Source organism: Falco cherrug, chromosome 9 (genome assembly GCF_023634085.1).
Source record: "Falco cherrug isolate bFalChe1 chromosome 9, bFalChe1.pri, whole genome shotgun sequence".
NCBI lineage: Eukaryota > Metazoa > Chordata > Aves > Falconiformes > Falconidae > Falco > Falco cherrug.
Window position 1 is genome coordinate 27,864,048 of NC_073705.1, and position 18,320 is coordinate 27,882,367.

The window sequence follows — 18,320 nt, forward strand, 5'->3', positions numbered from 1 at the left end:
CCAGGTGCGCTCGGCAGGGCCAGCGAGGGGGGGCTGTGCTGGCACCCTGTGCAGGAGGGCAGCAGTGGGTGCGGTGGAGACGCAGTGCCAGCCTTGCCTGGCTGCCTGTGGGGAATTTCCGCCCCCCCCCCCCCCCGCCCCGTGCTTGCCCGCTGGCTCCACTTGGCATCCTGATGGGACTTGTTGAGGAGCAGCCCATGTGATGGATGGTTTGGTGAGGGGGAGCTGCTCCCAGGGCACCCGCTGCCTCTTGGGGAGGTGGGGGACAGTCCCCCCTGAGTTTTTGATGTTCACCTGCTGTGAAAGCCCCCTGGCAGTGGCCGGCTGCTGCTATGGGTGCTGGCCAGGTGCCTGTGCCTGTTCAAAGGTGAGAGCTCTCTGTCCTGCTGGCACGTCAGGAGGAAATGCTGCTGCCACCGTCCCTCCCCACCTGGCTGTGCTGCCGCTGCTGGTGGTGATTTACACGCACGCACGAGGGCTTTGACTTAGCAAGGTCATCACCAAACCCATCCCCTTCTTCCTCCTGGGGCCCAAGCTCCGCTATCCAGAGACAAGGGAAGCCAAGGGTTTCAGGCACCATGTTACTGCCTGGTGCGGGGGCCGGGATGCAGCTTGGCAATTCGGGGTGTGCTCCGGGTTGTGCTTTTCTTGTTGCTCAAAGTTCCCCCCAGGGACAGCCCCATCTCCGTTACCTGATGGAGGGCTCTCATTTGACTGTTGCAAAGCCCAGCCCATGTAAATAAGGTGGGGAGCTGATTTTGGGGCAGCAAAGCTGGTGGTATGCAAATGGCTGTGGGAAAGGCCAGGCGCTACTGCTTTGCACCATGCAGTTTTGAATGCAGAGTTCAATATCAGATTGGGTTTGACCCCATATTTGAGCCTTTATTGGAGGGAAAGCGAAGGAAACAAGAAGAGTTTGTTAGAGATGGAAGCCATAAACTGCTTCCGTCATCTGGTTTTGCTGAACTTTTGAAAAGAAAACAGTTTATCTTTGGAATAAATAAAAGAGAGAGGGACAGGCTTGTGGTAGAAAGCTCCGCGTTCATGCCGGGTGAGCTGGGTTGTGCTCCAGCTCTTGCCCCCCCTTCCAAGGGGACCCCAGGTTGTGTGAGATTCCTGAGCCTCAGTTTCCCCTCAGGGAAGGGGGATGGTGGGAACCACCGATGGTAGGAATCCCGGGCATTGCCAAAAATGTCTTTGAACCTCATACCTGGCTTTGGAAAAAAAATGGAAGACAAACCGGCTCTGAACAAACACCCGAGTTAATTCCTTGTCTGGCATTGTATGAGCCCAGTGAAATGAAACACGGTGCAGCCATGGGGATGAGCAAATGGATTCAAATGTATAAAAAAGCCCCAAAATCTCCTGGTTCTGAAATGTCACTTTACGTTTAGGGTTGGGATTTTTTCTTCTTTTCTTTCTAATTGTTCCTGGGAATTTAATTCTACAATTATTTTCCTACTTCTGCCGTGGAGACAGCGTGCTTCAGCCACAAAGCCTTTGAAGGCTGAACTGCAGATCGCATCTGGTGCTGAGCCACTTGGATGCGAACGCCCCCTCGCTGGGGAGCTGGGCTGTGGTATGGAAGGCTGTCTGTCCAGCTGTCCGCCTGTCTGTCTGGGCTGCTGAGGGGCTGCCGGCAAGCCAAGGCAGGAAAGGATGGAGAATGTTGGGGTTTTTGGGGTGACATTGCTAGCACCAAGCGTGCCTCCTCGCTGCAGTGGAGGAGGTGGGAGCCGTGGGGGGTTGCAGCCCGCATTCCAGGGCTTGGTGGCCATACTCTGCCTCCCCCGTGGCCTGAACGTGAGGGCAGGCTGGTGGCAGGTGAAGTCAATAAGGCCACCATGTCTCAGCATCATCCAGTTTCACTTCCCGGTTACTGCGCAGCCCCTGGCTGAGTTCTCAGGCTGCGAGGTTGGCCCAGGGCTGCTGCCGTGGGGTTTCTGCAGGGGGGAGATGTGCTGTGTGGGAAGGAGAAGCTGCAGGGACTGTGTCCTCACTGCTGGCTTGTAAGAGCTAAACAGCCTCTGGCACGCAGGGAATTGCTCCTGTGAGGAAAGATTTGCAGCTCAGCCCGGGGATGCTGGGTCCAGGCTGGCTGGGGCATCCCTTGGTGCTCTTGATCCCGCCACCAAGCTGCAGGGGTTTGCCCTTCAGCCCCCCCTCCCTGCACCCTTCCCTCCCAGGCCAGCTCTGAGCAAGGCTTCTGGGGCAGTGGAGCCAGACCAGGAACTGTTTCAACTAACAGCCAGTGTTGGTGGGTTTTCCATACGGATGGGGAGCGGAGGAGCGCTCTGTTGTGTCATCCCGGGCAGTGTGCTCTTGCTGTCCACTTGCGGTGTGCTCAGAACTGCCGGAGCGGAGCCGTCCCTGTGCCTGGCGTGCAGCTGCACAGGCCAGAGCAGCGTTCCTTGTTTTATCAGTTGGGTTTTTCTGGGTGAGTTTGGGTGAGAATGTCAGGAGAGCTCGACGGGGACTTGGCAGTGAGCTCTGTCAGTGCCTGGCAGCCCCTTTGAACCTCCTGCTCCACACCAGACCCAACCTGATGGAGAAGAGGAACGAGTTCTTGTAAGATCAGTGAAAACAGGGAGCTGGGGAGAAGCTAAAATGCCCCAATCCCTGCAGCCAGGCAGGGGGCAACTGTGGCTGGTCCCTGCCCCTCGCTGGGCGAGCGGCATCCCCTGGGGGGGTGCTGCAGGGAGATGAAGATAAAGGCACAGTGCTGGGGCACTGCAGATCTCTCAGAAATTGGGCTGTTGTTAGTTTTACTGCTGATGGATCAGCTTGTCTTTTCAGGGATGTTTAGATGTCTGGCTCCCGTCCGCATCGGTGCCCCTTAACTTGGCCCACATCCCTGGCTGGCTCCGCTCGCTCTCACATCCGTCACTTTGCTCCTCCATGTGCCTCCCCCCTGCTGTGACGTTGGTGGGATCAGAGCTGGGCACTCTCCTCTCGGCAGCGGATGGCAGCTGTGCCATGCCAAGGAAATTTTGAGCCGGTTCCCATGGCCCAGGGTGCCTGCTGCCCGCCCCCCGGCTCCATGGCGGCTGTGCTGTGTGTGGGGGCTTCACGGCTGGAGAGGGCAGGGTCTTCCTGGAGAGGAGATGATGTTGCTGCTCTCCCTCCCCTCCTCTGTGCTCGAATCCAAATTTGGGTAAAGGAGGGATATATCTGCTTCCCAAATCACTGAAGCTCTCAGTGCGTGTCTGCTGAAGCGCCTCAGGGTCAAGCATGGTTTTGTTTAAAGAAAGCAACTAAAATAAACTCCGCGAGGGGCTCCCGGGAGGTCACAGTGCTCCTTCCCTCCCCGTCCCTAGCCCCCAAACCCAGCATGGCTCCCCTCTTCCTGGAGGGCTTTCGGCAACTTAGCATATTTTTCTTGCTGTTGTTGACAAAAATCCTGGCTGGTTGAGAAATATCTGTGCAGCAGCACCAGCCCAGTCCCACGGGTCAAATCCTGCCCCTGCAAATCTCTGCCGGGAAGGGTGGCTTGTCCTAGGCTGGCCTTTGGGGATGCTGCCAGGGGTGACCCATCACCTTGGAGGGCGTGAGGCCATGAGCAAGCCCCTGTGATGGACAGATGGATGGCTGGACACCACGGGCTCAGGGTGGACCCGATGTGTTGTCACTTGCTGTTTGGGCTCTGCGGCAGAAGCAAAGTGCTGGAAGTTCGTCAGGGGCTGAATTAAAGTTGCCTGGCAACCTCCATCCCTGCTCCTCTTCCCGCATCTCGCAGGATTTTCTGCCTAAGGTTTGCAGGCTCCGGGGAAGGGAGGCCCATAACACGCTGCGCTCGCAGCCGGGCAGGGGCCAGGTTGCCTCTCGCTGCATGGCTGCTTTCGTGTCATTCCTTGGCTCCTTCCCATGCCTGGGAGCCAGCAGCTTTCCCTCCCTCATCCCCCAGAGCAGGTGCCTTTCCCCTCGAGCCCCTGGGCACTGGGAATGGGTCGGGCTGTTTTCGGCTGAACCCGAGGGCAGGTCCTGGGGGTCCCTGGCGGGGTGAAAGGGTGCTGGGGCAGTGGGAACGTGGCTGGGGGAGCCAAGGGAGACAGTGGGGTTGTGTGCTGGTTTTGGCCCCCATGAGTGAAGCTGGATTGGCTGTGTGGGGTCTGGAGTGCCTGTGCCAGGCTGCTGTGAAAAAGCAAGGTGTAAACCATGTCTTCTGGTGCAGTCTTTGCTGGGAATTTTGTTAAGGCTGTTTTGCAACCCCGTTACCCCAAGGAGACCTGCAGGAAACCCTGCCCTCCCTGGGAAGCCAGCAGGTTGCTTGTAGGAGTGCACAGTGCCAAGGGGGACAGCCCATGGGGAGGGGAGAAGGGTCCAGCAGCCATCCTAGTAGCCTGCTTGGGCTTTACTAGAGCTTGGTGGAGCAACCACAAGCTGTCCACGGAGTAGTGGGATGGGGAAGCGTCCAATCCCACTTTGCAAATCTCTGTCCCGCCATCCAGGATGGTTGCTGGGGGTGAGCCGGAGAAGGGCTGCTCCCACTCAGTGTTTCCATTCTTTCTCCCAGGTTCCCTTTAAATTAAAGAGCTGGCGTTGTTTTCAGCTGTGCTGCCAAGGAAACAACGTGGGGGGCCCATAAGACCCCAGCTGAGGTCCCTCCATGTTTGCCAGCCCCACGGACAGCGCAGTTTCCCTGCATCGCAGCTTCTCTGCATCGCAGCTTGTGGCCACCTCTTGGTCCCAGGTTTTGCTGCCTCGTGGCCAGCTGGAAGTGGCCACCATGGCTAGCAGAAGCTCCCAGTGCAGCGGCCATTGAGGGGTGCAGCAGCTTTGACTGGTTTCTTTGGCCGGATCCAGGCTGGCGAGACCTGCCGCCTGGGAAATTCACTCATCAAAAGCTTTTTGTGCCTCCCGAGACGCTGGTCGTGGGGATTTTAAGGAGGTGCCGACTGGGCCGGCTCGTTTGGGTGTGCTGTGCCGGCCGGGTGCCGGTGGGAGGCTGAGGCCAGCACAGTCATGCTGGCACAGCTTCCGCTGTGACCCAGTAAACCCAGTCAGACCTGACCGGGGCTTGCTGGCTCCCCTGCACACTCACGCATGCCTGCACGCCTCCACCACCCTGCTGCTTCCCTGGTGTTCCCTGCGGACCAGCAAACCTGTCCTGCCGGCGGCGGGAGCTGAGGCTGGGGTCGGGCTTGCCTGGCTCCATGCTGGGAGCCGTGGCTGCATCCCGCAGGAGCACCAATAGCCGGCAGTTGGAAGGGTGGGCTTTGGCCCCCATGGACGTTGCACATTGCAGTTAAAGCGTCTGGTTCCTGGCTTCACCCCACCCTTGTGGCGGCCATCGGCCCCATGGCCAGATCCTGCTTCCACCACCCTTCTCCTACAGCATCGCTCGCTGGGGCGGGAGCTGGGGCCTGATTCCAGGTCCTGTGTCGGCCCCCCTTGCTCTGGGAAGTAGGTGAGGTGCCAAGGGGCTTGGGAGCTCACTCCTGGGGATGGGATAGGCTTTTCTGGGCAGTTTTTCTCTAAACCTCAGAGTTCATTGGAGCTGCTGCTGCTTTTCAGCCTCTTCCTCTCCCACTTTTGTGTCCCTCCTCCAGAGAAAACTCTCTGTGGCTCTTCCCCATGGAAGTGCTGGGCTTGAGCAATCCAGCCACCCCCAGCTCAACTGGACCCACAGACCAAAACCTCCTCTGCCTCCTGTCCCAGCCCTTGTCTTCACACAGCGCTTTGAATTTGCACCCTGCCAAGGGGGAAGTGATGGGTTTGGGGGTGCTGGGTGCAGCTGCAGCCTGGGGTGATGCTCTGATCAGGGCCAAGGATGGTTTCGGTACCTTGCTCTTTCTCCCCCACTCTATGAAAAATAAAAAATAAATAAAAAAATAGGGAAGCTCAGCACAGCCCTTCCCTTCAAGTAAAATATTAACTGGCTCTTACAGCTAACTGATTAAATGTCCTTTAGGACAAAGCTACATCTGATCTTGGGCGAAGTAGCCTTTGGAAATGGGTGTAGCTGCTGCCCTGGAAAAAGGGAAGGACCCAGCCCTGGCAGCAGGGGAGGCTGCTCCCTGCTGCCCCTGCCCAGCTAGGAACCCGGCACAGCCACAGCGCTGCAGCTTCATTTATTATTTTTTGCCCCCTGTGCTGGCTGAGTGCTCATGCTGGTTAAATGTTAGCTGGGGCTGGCTCACAGGGCGGCACTTGCCCTGCAGTAAGCACCATCCCTGCCTCCCTGCCCGGCCACACTCCCAGTTCCAGTCCCTGTGATGGCCAGAGCTGGGCAGTAGGCAAAGTTCAGGGCTTGTTTGTTCAGGGGAGATAAGGCGAGGATGCCTGGGAGCACGCAGGCGGCTTGCAGGGCTGTTATTCATTTATTAGACAGTGTTGTTTGCCTTGTCATAAGAAGGTTTTTCCTCCCTTCTGCTTTCCCAGCCCAGGTGCACTGCGGCTCTCATGGCTTGTGCATGATTCTGGGCTCGTGATCCCTTGTAGAGTCCTGAGGAAGGGTCACGACAGCTGCCTGGGTGTCCCCTGTCCTGCTGGCAGGGTGGTGAGGCATCAGCGTGGGGCTGGCCGGAGCACTTTTGGGTGCTTTGGTGCTCCAGATGCGACCCTGCTGCTTGCTTTGTCCAAAAAACTTGGTGGTTTTGGCTCGTGCTAGACATGGTGCCACTAAAGCAACTTCTCACTGACCTCCATCCCCACTCATCTGCTTTGCATCGCCCTGTCAGGCCCATCACTCACAGGCAGACCTTCGGTCCAGACAGGGCTTGTCCCAGGAACAGGAGTTAGTTGAAGGGAGGACACCCCAGGTCACCATCCTCTGCTTCCCGGGGAGCTCAGCCCTGCGTGCAGCACCCTGCCTGCACCCGGCATTGGGTGCTCTGTGCTGGACCAGCGTCTGGGGGGTAGGGAGGCAGGAGGGAGCAGGGGGGAACATCTTCCCCCAGCCCCATTCCTGGGTGGGGCAGCAGCCAGTGCAGGTGCAAGGTCTGGGTCTGACCCCCCCCAAAGGGAACAGCGGTTTAGTGCACACTCCAGGACTATGGCTGGATCCCACATCTGGCCTCTTGCTTCCCTTTTCAGCCCCAAAACCCTTTTCACTTTCATTTCACTTTGGGTTTACCTCCCCTCTGCCTGAGACCCGGCAAGGTATTTGCTTCAGGGAAACTGTCTGCAGCAAGCATGTTTGAACAGCTTCTCTACAGGGCCAGGTATTTGGTTTATATAGATAGAGATATATATTTCAACCCCTCTAAGCAGACGTACAGGTGCTGGTTGTGTATGGGGAGCTCTCCTGCTCAGAGGTGGCCAGGTGTCTCCTTCCTCCTGCAAAACGACCTGGTGGCTTCCCCTGATGCAGCTGGGAGAGGTGGGGTGTTATGTGGGAGGCATAGGATGCATGAAAGCAAGAGCCAAGGTAGATGCTGAGCTTCAAGGCAGCCTGGGATGAAAAAGAAACTGTAATTTTGTGGAAAAACACTGGAGGGAAAAACTGTACTCCCCTGAAAAGACTTCACCTGGAAAGGTGAAGATGCCAAGTGGCTTCTGTATGGGTTTTCCTTCTCGCTGCATCGCTGTGTGCCTGAAGCATCCTTCCCCCACACCTGTGTCCTCAGGAATCTCGTCATTTTAGGAGGGGTAGAACTTTGGGGACAAGTATCTTGTGTGGCAGGGGATGGCCAGCTGTGCTTTTGAGGAGGAGTGGAGCCCGTGGGCTCCCTGGGACCCCCCCCACCTGTCCTGCCACAGCCCAGGGCTAGGGGGGCTTGGCCCTGAGCCCCGCTCTTTGCTTTTGGGGGTAAATGTGGCTGCTTTTCATGTGTGAAAGTGCAAGGGGAGATCAGCTGGCTCTGCTGAAGCATGTAATTCGGTCAGGGAGAGCTGCAGGAAAAGATGGCTGAGAGGGAGGGAGGGAGGAGTGCAGAGCGGAGCAGACCTGGAGGAAAACAAGCCTCCAAGCAAACCAAACCAAGCACTCAGCAAGTGACTGCAGCCCCATGACGGAGCAGATACTGAGCCAGGGGGATGCTGGGGGGTCGCTCTGCTCAAACTCCCCTCCCCCTCCCCTGTGCTGGCTGCAGGCTTCAGCACTGTGCCTCAGTTTCCCTTTTGGCAAACGATGGTTTGCTTTTCCCTGAAGCCATCCCTGGGCTGAGGCTGTGCCTGGTCAGGTGTCCATGCTTGTGCATGGCTGGCCTCTTCCCAAGCCCGCTTGTTCATGAGATGCTGGGGACAGCAGGAGCGTCTGACTCGGTGCTGTGTGTTTCAGGAGGTTTTGGTGGCCAGTCCCATCCTGGGGAGCTGGGGAGCCCGTCCCAAGCCTGTGCCAGCCTGGCAGTAGCAGGCTGGGTGGCTGCCCTTGCCAGGGGAGCAGGAAGATGAGCGGAGGCACGGCCCATCTCCTGACAGTTCTCTTCATGGTGACTGTGGCAGTGATGGGCTACCCGTCACGGCGGTCTGCCACCGACCTGGATGCCACCCCCAGGACAACAGTCACCTTTGACGGTAAGGGGGTACGGGTCTTGGTGGTGGGTATGAGGTTTAGGATGCCAACACCGAGTTTGGTGCATCATGGCTGCATCCAGTCTTCGCCAGCCCCCCGGAGTGGGTGGCTCAGCATGGGGGGGTGGGGTAGGAGGTGGGCTAGAGAGGGGTCCTCTGGTCCCCTAGGCTTCAGAAACTGGAGCCTGCGTGACTGTCCGGTGTTGGGTGCCCAGAGCCAATGTGCCCCAATGGATGGAGCAGGGCAAAAGCATCTCCCTGAAAGCCAGGGGGGACAAGGACATGCAGGGAGCCAGCCTGGGCCAGCCCCTGGCCCTGCCCAGCAGCCCTTGGAGGGTGTCCGGAGCTGGACACCACACCTGGGCTGGGCTCTCACAGCCCAAATAGTCGGCAGGGAGCTTGGCCTCCAGCTCTGTGGTGTCAGCCAGACCCAGCAGTGTCATTGGGCATCCACACAACTTTTTTGATCTTGTTAGTGAAGCCCAGCTCAGCGGTCAGCAGCGGGAGAGGGTTTCATTTGCAGCTGGGGTGCCATTTTCTCCCCAGGCAATGCCTCCTTTTGGGGGACTCATTCCCTCCCTAGCTCCCTCTGGGGTCACAAGCCCTGTGGGATTTTCTTCTCCTGCAGTGGGAGGGTCCGAGTCTGGCTTGGGGTCCCTGTGGCCAGGGCTGAGTCCCACCTCACGCTTCTCAGCCCACCAAACTGGGTAGTTTCTCTGGCTCGGTGGGCAGGGAGCACCCAGCCACACTGCAGAAGCCCAACCTGTGCAAGGCAGGGCAGTTTTGGTTCAGTTTTTTGCATCCTTCCTTTTGGGCTGGCTGGGTTTGGTTTGGAGCAGGGGTCACTGCCCCAGCGTGTTTTTGGTTCCTCCAGCAGTTCCCCAAACTGCATGACAGGTCCGTGCTGAGCATGGACGTTGCAGCTCCCACCCCTGAGCTGCCATTTTAACTTGCAGGGAGAAATCTCCCCTGTAAGCCTGAGCTAAATTAGTGCCATTCGCCTCCCCTTTTCCCTTCCTCCTGCCGTAACCGCTGATACCCACCACTGCCTGTCTGATAACCTCGGTGGGTGCTTTCCCACACACCCCTGGCTCCATCCTCTGTCTGTCTGTCTGATAACCTCGGTGGGTGCTTTCCCACACACCCCTGGCTCCATCCTCTGTCTTTTCCCAGTGGCTTGTGCTACGCCTGTCCTGGGGTCCCCCCTAAGGCCGCTATTCCCTTTGCAGAGTTGTTGGGCGTCCGGCACTTCAGCGCACGCACCCTCAACTACAGCACCCTGCTGCTGGAGGACGACCGCGGCATCCTCTACGTGGGTGCCAGGGGAGCCATCTTCGCCCTCAATTCCAGTGATGTGGCCGACGGCTCCCACCGCACGGTGAGCCCGGCCTCTGCCCACTGCTGTCTGGTTGTCCTCTCCTGTCCCACGCTGCCCGGTCCCTGCCTGAATTGTGGCCACCCTATCCCTGCTCATCTCCCCACTTGCCATCTCAGGTCTTGCCTGGAGGTGCTGTCCCCAGTTCTGTCCCCAGATCCCCCGTGTGTGCATGGTCCTTCAGCCAGGCAGCGTGGGGACAGCAGTGCAAGATATCCCCAAGCTCAGAGCTGCCTGCTTCAGGGACACCCCAGCAGGATGAGGGGCAAGGGCGAAGCACACCCATTTGCTCCCCCTGGGAAGGACACCCCAAAATCCTCCAGGGTCCTGTGGGTGCTCTGGGGTTTCTGCCTGCAGGTCAGGGTGTGGGACTGCTGTTGCCCTGGGCTTGGGGGGGATGCAGGCAAGGTGCCATCTCACGCTCTGAACTGCTGTCCTCTCTCTAAATAAAAGAGAGGATTTTAGCATCTCTGATGGCTCTGGCAGAGTCTGGAGCCTGCAGTGACAGGGGGACCATGCAGTGATGGGGGGTCATGCAGTGGCAGTCCCTCTTCCCCTTGCAGATCCACTGGGAAGCCTCCCCGGAGAAGCAGATGGACTGCCTGCAGAAGGGCAAAAACAACAAGGTAGAGCTGGTGGGTGGGTGCTGGGTGTTGGGGGGGCTGCCGCCACTTTCCACAGCTCGTAATGCCTGTCCTCCCCCTTGCAGACCGAGTGCTTCAACCACGTGCGGTTTCTGCAGAGGCTGAACAGCACCCACCTCTACGCCTGCGGGACCTACGCCTTCCACCCGCTCTGCGCCGCCATCGTGAGTACTGCTCAGCCCCACGGCTGTCCCCTGTCCCCTTCCACCGTGTCACCCAGGGGTGGTGCAGCCCTCCTCCTCTCCCACTGTTCCCGACCCACAGCCCCACTCCCTTTCTGCCCTCATCCCAGCCCCTCCCCAGCTTGGGGGCAGGCGAGTGACCCCCAGCCTGGCATGGGTGGGTTTGAGGACGCAGCCACCGTGACACAGATGCCCAGAGTCCCCACCCCGGTACTGGAGTTGGACTCTGATCCCATAGCAAGGTGGCTGGGAGTGGATCGGTGCTGGAGGGGGACACATGGGCTCAGCGGTGCCGGCAGGTTTGGATGTGCCAGCACTGGAGCTGGTCCCCAGCGCCTGCTGTTGCAGGGTCCCTTCCCAAAGTAGGGGGCAGACTGGCTGGTGGTGGGTGGCAGGTGTGCCAGGGGAGGGTGACAGTGGCAGGGATGACTCAGCAGCCTCTCCCTGGGGATTTCCCAGGTGAGGCCAGGGGGTCCCTGTGTGGCCGTGACTCACAACAGAGTGGCTGGGGACAGCCACGTCCCTTGGCAGCGGGACTTTCAGCCCTGTGCAGTGGCTCCTCAGTGACTCAACTGCCCACCTCCCCTCCCTGAGCTGGGGGGCAAAGAGGCCTGGGGGTCACGTCCCCAGTGTGGCCGGGGAGCCCTGGAGGGGCCATGCCCATTCCCATGGCTGTGCCACCGGTCCGGTTTGGCCATTGCACACCCTGGGAGCCAGGCAGAGGAGCTGCCGAGCTGGAAAGGCCCCATCATTATTTAACATGCTTTGAACTGCAAACCCCAAAGAACGTAACTCCTGCTGTGATGAGGACGTCACCTGGGGGGACCCAGCCCGGCTGGGCAGCGTCTGCTGGCCAGGCACAGCCCAGGAACATCAGCTGTGCTGGCCAGGCCCTGCCTGGTGCCCACATGATGCCAAAGTGGGGTGCTGCGGCTCCCCTTCACATCTTCGCCCTCCCCTGCTCTTGGCTGGGGGCTCTGGCTGCCCATGTGGTTTCTGACCAGCTGGAGGGTGCTGGGAGGGGTTGTCTTGCTCAGACAAGGGCACAGCCGTGAGCATCACTTTGTCCCCACTGGCAGCTTCTGCAAAGCCTGGGGCTGGCAAGCATGTCGGGTCTGTCCCCTCCTGTCTAACGTGGTCCCCTGTCCCCCTCAAGGACGTGAACAGCTTCATGTTGCCATCCCACTTCGAGGAGGGCAAGGAGAAGTGCCCGTATGACCCTGCCCGTGGCTACACCGGCCTCATCGTGGGTAAGCGACACCTTTCTCAGGGCTGGCGGGAACATGCGGGATGCCACCAACCCTGGCCCCATCCCCAACACCCCATGGGGGTCCCCAGCCAAGTGGGCTCTGTGTGCGGGGGCCTCAGCCAGCCAGGACTTGGCCCTTCTCCCCCTCTGTGTGGGGCGTGGGGGTGCTGGTGGCTTTCAGGGCTGTCCGAGGGGTGTGGAGCCATGCTGATGGGTGCCTGCCCTACCCAGATGGTGGCTTGTACACGGCCACACGCTACGAGTTTCGGAGTCTCCCCGACATCCGGAGGAATCTGCACCAGCGACCGCTGAAGACGGAGGAGTCCCCGCTGCACTGGCTGAATGGTGAGATGTCCCTGTCCCCTGCGGGACTGGCGTCACGGACTGTGGGATGCTATGTATTGCCTTGGGGAGCTTGGAGCAGGGGTGGGGGGGAGCCCTGGGGTCCTGTGTGGTTTGCCATGAGAGAAAACCGAGGTGGGGACAGATCCCCCATCCTGTGGTGGATCCCCCATCTCCACCTCTTGCTTTGTGTCCCCTAGATGCTGAATTTGTGGCCTCTGTGCTGGTCCAGGAGAGCAAGGACAGCCCTGTGGGTGACGATGACAAAATCTACTACTTCTTCATGGAGCGGGCAGGCGAGGAGACCACGTCCTTCTTTGACAAGAGCCAGGTGGCTCGAGTGGCCCGGGTGGCCCGTGTCTGCAAGGTAAGCATGTCCTCAGCCACAGGGAGCCGAGTGCTGCTCCTCCCAGCGCAGGCTCTACTTTCCTGCACCTTGGGGGAAACTGAGGCACGGGCAGAGCAGGGCACACACCGCTGCCAGCCAGTGCAGAAATTCTCCCTGCACCCTTCCAGAGTGACGTGGGGGGCAAGAAGATCCTGCAGCGCAAGTGGACGTCCTTCATGAAGGCACGCCTGGTCTGCTATATCCCCTACTATGAGGTGCTGCGCAGTGTCTGCAGCCTGGACGGGGGTGGCTGGGCCAGCACCGTCTTCTATGCCGCATTCACACTCTCAGCACAGTGGTGAGTGGGGCAGTGGCCAAAACGGCTGGGGCTAAAAGTCTGCAGCACGGGGAGGACTGAAGATGCTTGAGGGGATGTGCAGGCAGATGCTGAGCACCTGGGGGTGCATCGGTGGGGCGCAGCCATGTGTCTGCCTGGGCTCAGGCAGGGCTCTGCCCCCCAGGAGGACCATGGAGGCCTCGGCTGTATGCCGCTACAGCATCTCAGCAGTGCAGCATGCCTTCGAGGGCCCCTACATGGAATACCAGGACTCAGCTCGCAAGTGGTCCCGCTACGATGGTGCGGTACCCGAGCCCCGGCCCGGCTCCGTGAGTGCCATGGGGTGCAGAGTGAGGGGAGCATGGGGCAGCTGCATCCCCCCCTGACCCCCCATCTCCCCCGGGCAGTGCATCACGGACCACTCCCGCAGGAAGGGCTACAACTCCTCACAGGACCTGCCCAACAGCGTCCTGGACTTTGTCAAGCTGCATCCGCTCATGTTTGAGGAGGTGAAGCCAGCTGGCGGGGAGCCGCTGCTGGTGAAGAAGAGCGTAGCGTACAGCCAGCTGGCTGTGGACAGGGTGCGAGCCCTCGATGGCCGCTCCTATGATGTGCTCTTCATGGGGACAGGTGAGCATGGGATGAGTTTGCGGGGTCTCTTCTGTGCCGGGAATGCACCCCACAGTCCCTCCTGACCCCTGCTCTCCTCTCCAGGAGACGGCTGGATCCACAAGGCTGTGGTGCTGGGCTCTGGCATCCACATTGTGGAGGAGATGCAGGTGTTCAGGGAAGCGCAGCCTGTGGAGAGCCTGGTGATCTCCCGCACCCAGGTGAGGGGTGGAATTAGTAGGGGGGCACCACACGCGGGGCATGTTTGTGCCGCGAAGCTGCCATTGGGCTGTTAGAGGCACAGGGAGGGACATGACACCTGGGTCACCCAACTAGGATACGTGCCAGTGCCCGGCAGGGCAGCCTGGGGAAAGGGACCGGCCTGGCCCCCACCTCCTTGGCAGGTGCCAGCTGCAGCCATGGGCACTGACTGGAGCTGGGGGCCCTGCCCCATGCACCCCCACCAAGGGAGAGCTGTGCTGTGGGGCTGGGGGGGGGGGATCTCTGGGCACCATGGGGCACCCCACAGCCCAGCTGCACCATGGCAGGGCAGTGCTGAGCCAGCCCTTTCCCCCCCAGAGGAGCCTGTATGTGGGGGCAGCCAGTGGGATCCTGCAGGTGCCCCTGGCCTCCTGCACCAGGTACACCTCTTGCTATGACTGCATCCTCGCCCGGGACCCCTACTGTGCCTGGGATGGCAGGGCCTGCCGCGCCACCGCCACCGCAGACAGGTAGGAACAGGCTGCCTGTCCCTAGCGGCGTCCCTACGAGCCTTCCACCTGCCCCATCCCTTCCACCTGCCCCATCCCGTGCCGTCACATCACCCCATGGCACAGCCGCCCTGGTGCCACCACCGAGTCTGGCATCTGGTGGTGGCTCTCCCGGTGGCTGTGATCCCGTAAGGGTGGGCTCAGCCAGGGCTGTATGGCTGAAGCCCCCTATGCCTTGCAGCACCGGGCTGGTGCAGGACATTCAGAACGGCAACGATGGATGCCGGAGCAGCTCGGGGCGGGGTGAGTCTGTGCTGCCCCTCGGGACCACGGGGGATGCCAGTGTCCAGCATCTCTTAGGGTGGCTGGGATGGGTGTGAGGCGGTGTGTGTCCCCGCAGGCTCCCTGCTGTGGAAGAACCGGACGGTGCTGCAGGGGGACGACGTGCTGCTGCCCTGCGACCAGCGCTCCAACCTGGCACGAGCCATCTGGCTGCTGAACGGCAGCGAGGCGCTGGGCTCAGGGCAGGACCGGCTGCGCGTCGGGGTGGACGGGCTGCTGGTGACGGACACGCTGCCCCAGCACAGCGGCGAGTACCGCTGCTACGGGGAGGAGCGGGGTCTCCGGATGCTGCTGGCCACCTACAGCCTAACCGTGCTGCCCGAGCTGCCTCGTGGTCCCACGGCCACGCCCCAGCCCCACACCGCCAGCCAGGTGTCCGGTGACATGAAGGTGGCTTACATCTCCGCCATTGTCACCTTGGTGGTACTGTGCGCCGTGCTCAGCACCGTCCTCCTCTATGTGTCCTGCCTGGAGAAGCGCAAGGGCAAGTATGTCCTGGGGGAGCCGCGGCCAGCCAGCGTGGAGCTGCAGACCATCTCGGCCAACTGCCTGCGCAAGGGCCGCCGGGAGGAGGAGGAGGAAGAGAAGGAAGGGCTCACCTACCCTGACGGCTGCCTGCGGATCATCCCTGGCGAGGCACCCACAGCTGCCACCTCCCCAGTCAAGGAGCTGCCGGCCGCCGTGCCCCCACTGCCGCCGCCGCTGCCAGCCGAGCTCACCAACGGTGTGGGGGCTCTGCCCAACGTCCTCCGCAAGATGAACGGCAACAGCTACATGCTGCTGCAGCAGCAGGAGGAGCCCCTGGCCTCGCCGCTCTACAGCGCGTCCTTCACTGAGGAGCTCAGCAAGATCCTGGAGAAGCGGAAACACACGCAGCTGGTGGAGAAGCTGGATGAGAGCTCCGTGTAGGGGCTGGGGGGGGTCCTGCCAGCGGGACCCTCCTCCCCTCCAGCCCCTTCTCCCACCCCCTGCCAACAGTGTTACAAGACTCAGGCAAAACTACCTCCTGGATGGCAGAGCCGGGCCGGGCCCGGGCTCCGCCGTTCCTTTGGCTTTTCTCTCTCCTTTTGAGACTCACTGTACAGAAAAAAAGAAAAAGAATCTATTTAAATTTGGGAGCTCTATTTATGTATAAAAACCCACTGACGGCGGCCACGAGCTGGAGGCAGGAGCTGGCACCTGGCTGAAGGTGGACACTGGGGGGAGGGTTTCTGTCTGCCCGCTCAGGTGTGAGACGCTGTTGTGGACGCGTGGACTCAGCCTGCCCTGCTGGGCATCCCTCGGCACACAGGAACGGGATGGCTGCTGAGAGGTGGGTGAGGAGCAGGGAGGGAGGCTGGGGGCTCTCACAGGGCGCAGGGTTCCCTCCCAGCATGGGGCCAGGTTGGGGTTTCCCCAGCTGCCCACTCACAGGTGGGAGAGGGGCTGCGGACACATCTCATGGGGCAGGGTGGCCTTGGTGGCTGCCAGCCCCTGCCCGCTGTCCCACATCTGCCCCCTCAGGGTCTCCTCTCCAGGAGAGGATGGTTTGGCAAGGGATGGAGCCGGGGCAAGGAGCTGACATCCCAGACACCCCAGAGCAGCTGGTGGAGAGGTGCATGCCCGCTGCGAGGAGGCCCCAGGTGAAACGCAGGGCTAGGTGCCCTGGGGAGGTGGCACCCCTGCAGCCTCTGACCCTGACAGGGCTTTGCCCCCTCTCCCCAGGGTGCTGCACAAGAAGAGTGGGATGCAGCAAGATGCACCGGCAGCGGGACCAGCACCGCCATGCCCTGCAGCATGGCAAGGGACCAGCACACCACCCACATCCCCCCGACGTCTGCAGCAGTCCCATGGCCCTGGGAAACACGTTTCTGCCCTCCTGCGTGGTACCATTGGAGAACTGGGGTTCAGACACAGCCCTATCCCCTGCGGACAACATGTGGGAGAAGAAAAATCCTCAACACAGCAAGGAGGAGGAACTGTGGACAAGGACCTGCCTCCCTGTGGGGCCTCCTGCTCTTCATGGCACTTTCCAGGGGCAGCCACTGTCCCTAAATCCCCCCAACTACCTCTACTCCTGCCGCCTCCTGGGGGACCCAAGGGATTAGGGTGACAAAAGCATCTCTGCCTGAGGACAGTGCAGTAACACCAGAGAAGCTGGGGAGGGACAGACTTGCTGGGGTGTGTGTCCTCCCTTCTGTGTTCCTTGCTGGCACCTCCAGGATCAGGACATCATCTGGAGCTCAGCCCTGCAGAGGGGGCAGGAGGGAGTGGCAGCCCCTGGGGTCCCTAAAAAGGCTGGAGCCCAGGGCCTCCTGCCCTAGAAGAGCAAGGCTTACTGGGAAAAGGCAAGAGCTGGATGGCTGGGCTCTCCCACCCTGCCCCCACTGTTGCTTTTGATGCAAGGGGTGGGGTGAGCCACCCCCGAGCACATATGCACACACCCTCCACCCCACCCCAGGAAGGGTATTGCCCTCTGTGTCTGGCGTCCCTCGTGCACAGCCCCCACATGCGCCCTGGCAATAAACGCGGCTCTGTCTGGACACGGCGTGGTGGCATCTCTCTGCAGGCAGGAGGAGAGATGGATGCGGAGGCTGGGGGCAGAGGCTTTATTGGGGCTGCAGGCGTGGGCCCTGGACAGTGAGGATGGAGGGTTTGTTGGTCAGAGGGTGCCACTGGCCCTGGATACTGGGGTTGTCAGTGTGGAAGGGTTTGCGGATGCGGATGATGTCCAGGCCAGACTGCCCAGCTAGCTTGGTGGCCAGCTGCACGATCTCTTCACACGTCTTGCTGGCGACGAGCTCCTCCCGCACAGTCCCGTTCACTGTGACAGAGCAGGGGGGTCAGGCCAGACCCACCCAACCCCACAGCCCACATCCCCCCCCCCCTCCCAGGGAGCAGCTGCTGTTCTCCCATCCCACAGGGCTGCCAGCCCCAGCACCGACTGCAGCTGAGCAGAGACAGCGCAGAGCTGGGGCAGGGTGGGGAGGACCCTGTCCCCATCCTGCCCCATCCCAAACCTCCGTGCCCCTCTCAGCACTCACAGTACTCGGCCAGCAGCAGCGGGGCCCGGCCGGAGCGGGGGCTGATGTAGAGGACGACATCGGGGTGCTGCCGGGCAAAGTCCAGCGCCGCCTCCTCCACGAACTGCCTGTGGGGGGATGGGGGGGCCGTCGGCCCCAGTGGGGTCACAGAGTGGCGATCACCGCAGCCCCCGCCCCAGAGCAAAGAGCAGAGGTAGGGTCACCCCCACCCTGGTGCCCCTGCCCGCGGGAAGGGTCATAGTGCAGCGGTCGGGGCAAGTCGGAGGCCACCACCAGCCCACCCCTGCGCCAGGGGGGCCGAGGTCAGGTCGCAGCGCCGCCTTCCAGCGCCTCCCCCGTCACGGAAGAGGGCCCGAGTCACGGCGCCGCCCCTCCCCCCGCCTCTGTGGGTCAGAGGTCAGCAGCACCTTCCCCTTCCCTATACAGAGGTCACCACAGCTTCCCGTAGGCCCCTCCTGCAGCAGGTCGGGTCGCCGGGTCCCCCCGCCATCGCCGGCGCTCAGGGGCGGCGGGTGCGACGCCTCCGACGGTACCTGGCGCCGCGGGCGTCGGCCGCGGTCGGGCTGAAGAGGAGCTGGAGGCGCTGGAGCTGCCGCACGTAGCGACCCACGCCGTTGTGCAGGACGGCCGTCAGGAACCGGCTGGGCGTCCCGCGGCCCGTCATGGCGCCGTTCTCACCCGGCACCGGAAGCGGAGCCGCGCGTGGCGGCCAGGACATCCGCCCC

The 18,320-nt window shown here is 61.3% G+C and overlaps 2 protein-coding genes across 2 annotated transcripts; one reads left to right on the forward strand and one right to left on the reverse strand.

Moving 5' to 3' along the window:
• The first annotated feature begins 58 nt into the window (after window positions 1–58).
• SEMA4G (semaphorin 4G) lies at window positions 59–15,683 on the forward strand. Its single transcript, XM_027802524.2, is given in 15 exon segments — window positions 59–8,271; window positions 8,273–8,457; window positions 9,684–9,832; window positions 10,393–10,455; window positions 10,539–10,637; window positions 11,812–11,905; window positions 12,136–12,249; window positions 12,447–12,613; window positions 12,763–12,932; window positions 13,096–13,240; window positions 13,319–13,541; window positions 13,626–13,741; window positions 14,100–14,251; window positions 14,472–14,533; window positions 14,631–15,683. Coding segments are annotated over 15 exon segments (2,691 nt in total). The 5' UTR covers window positions 59–8,170; the 3' UTR covers window positions 15,482–15,683.
• A 1,463-nt stretch (window positions 15,684–17,146) lies between these two features.
• MRPL43 (mitochondrial ribosomal protein L43) lies at window positions 17,147–18,318 on the reverse strand. Its single transcript, XM_055720484.1, has 3 exons — window positions 18,129–18,318; window positions 17,596–17,702; window positions 17,147–17,375 (listed from the first exon to the last, which is right to left on the reverse strand). Exons 1-3 carry the CDS (start codon window positions 18,311–18,313, stop codon window positions 17,161–17,163), a joined length of 507 nt encoding a protein of 168 aa, XP_055576459.1. The 5' UTR covers window positions 18,314–18,318; the 3' UTR covers window positions 17,147–17,160.
• Window positions 18,319–18,320: the final 2 nt, after the last annotated feature.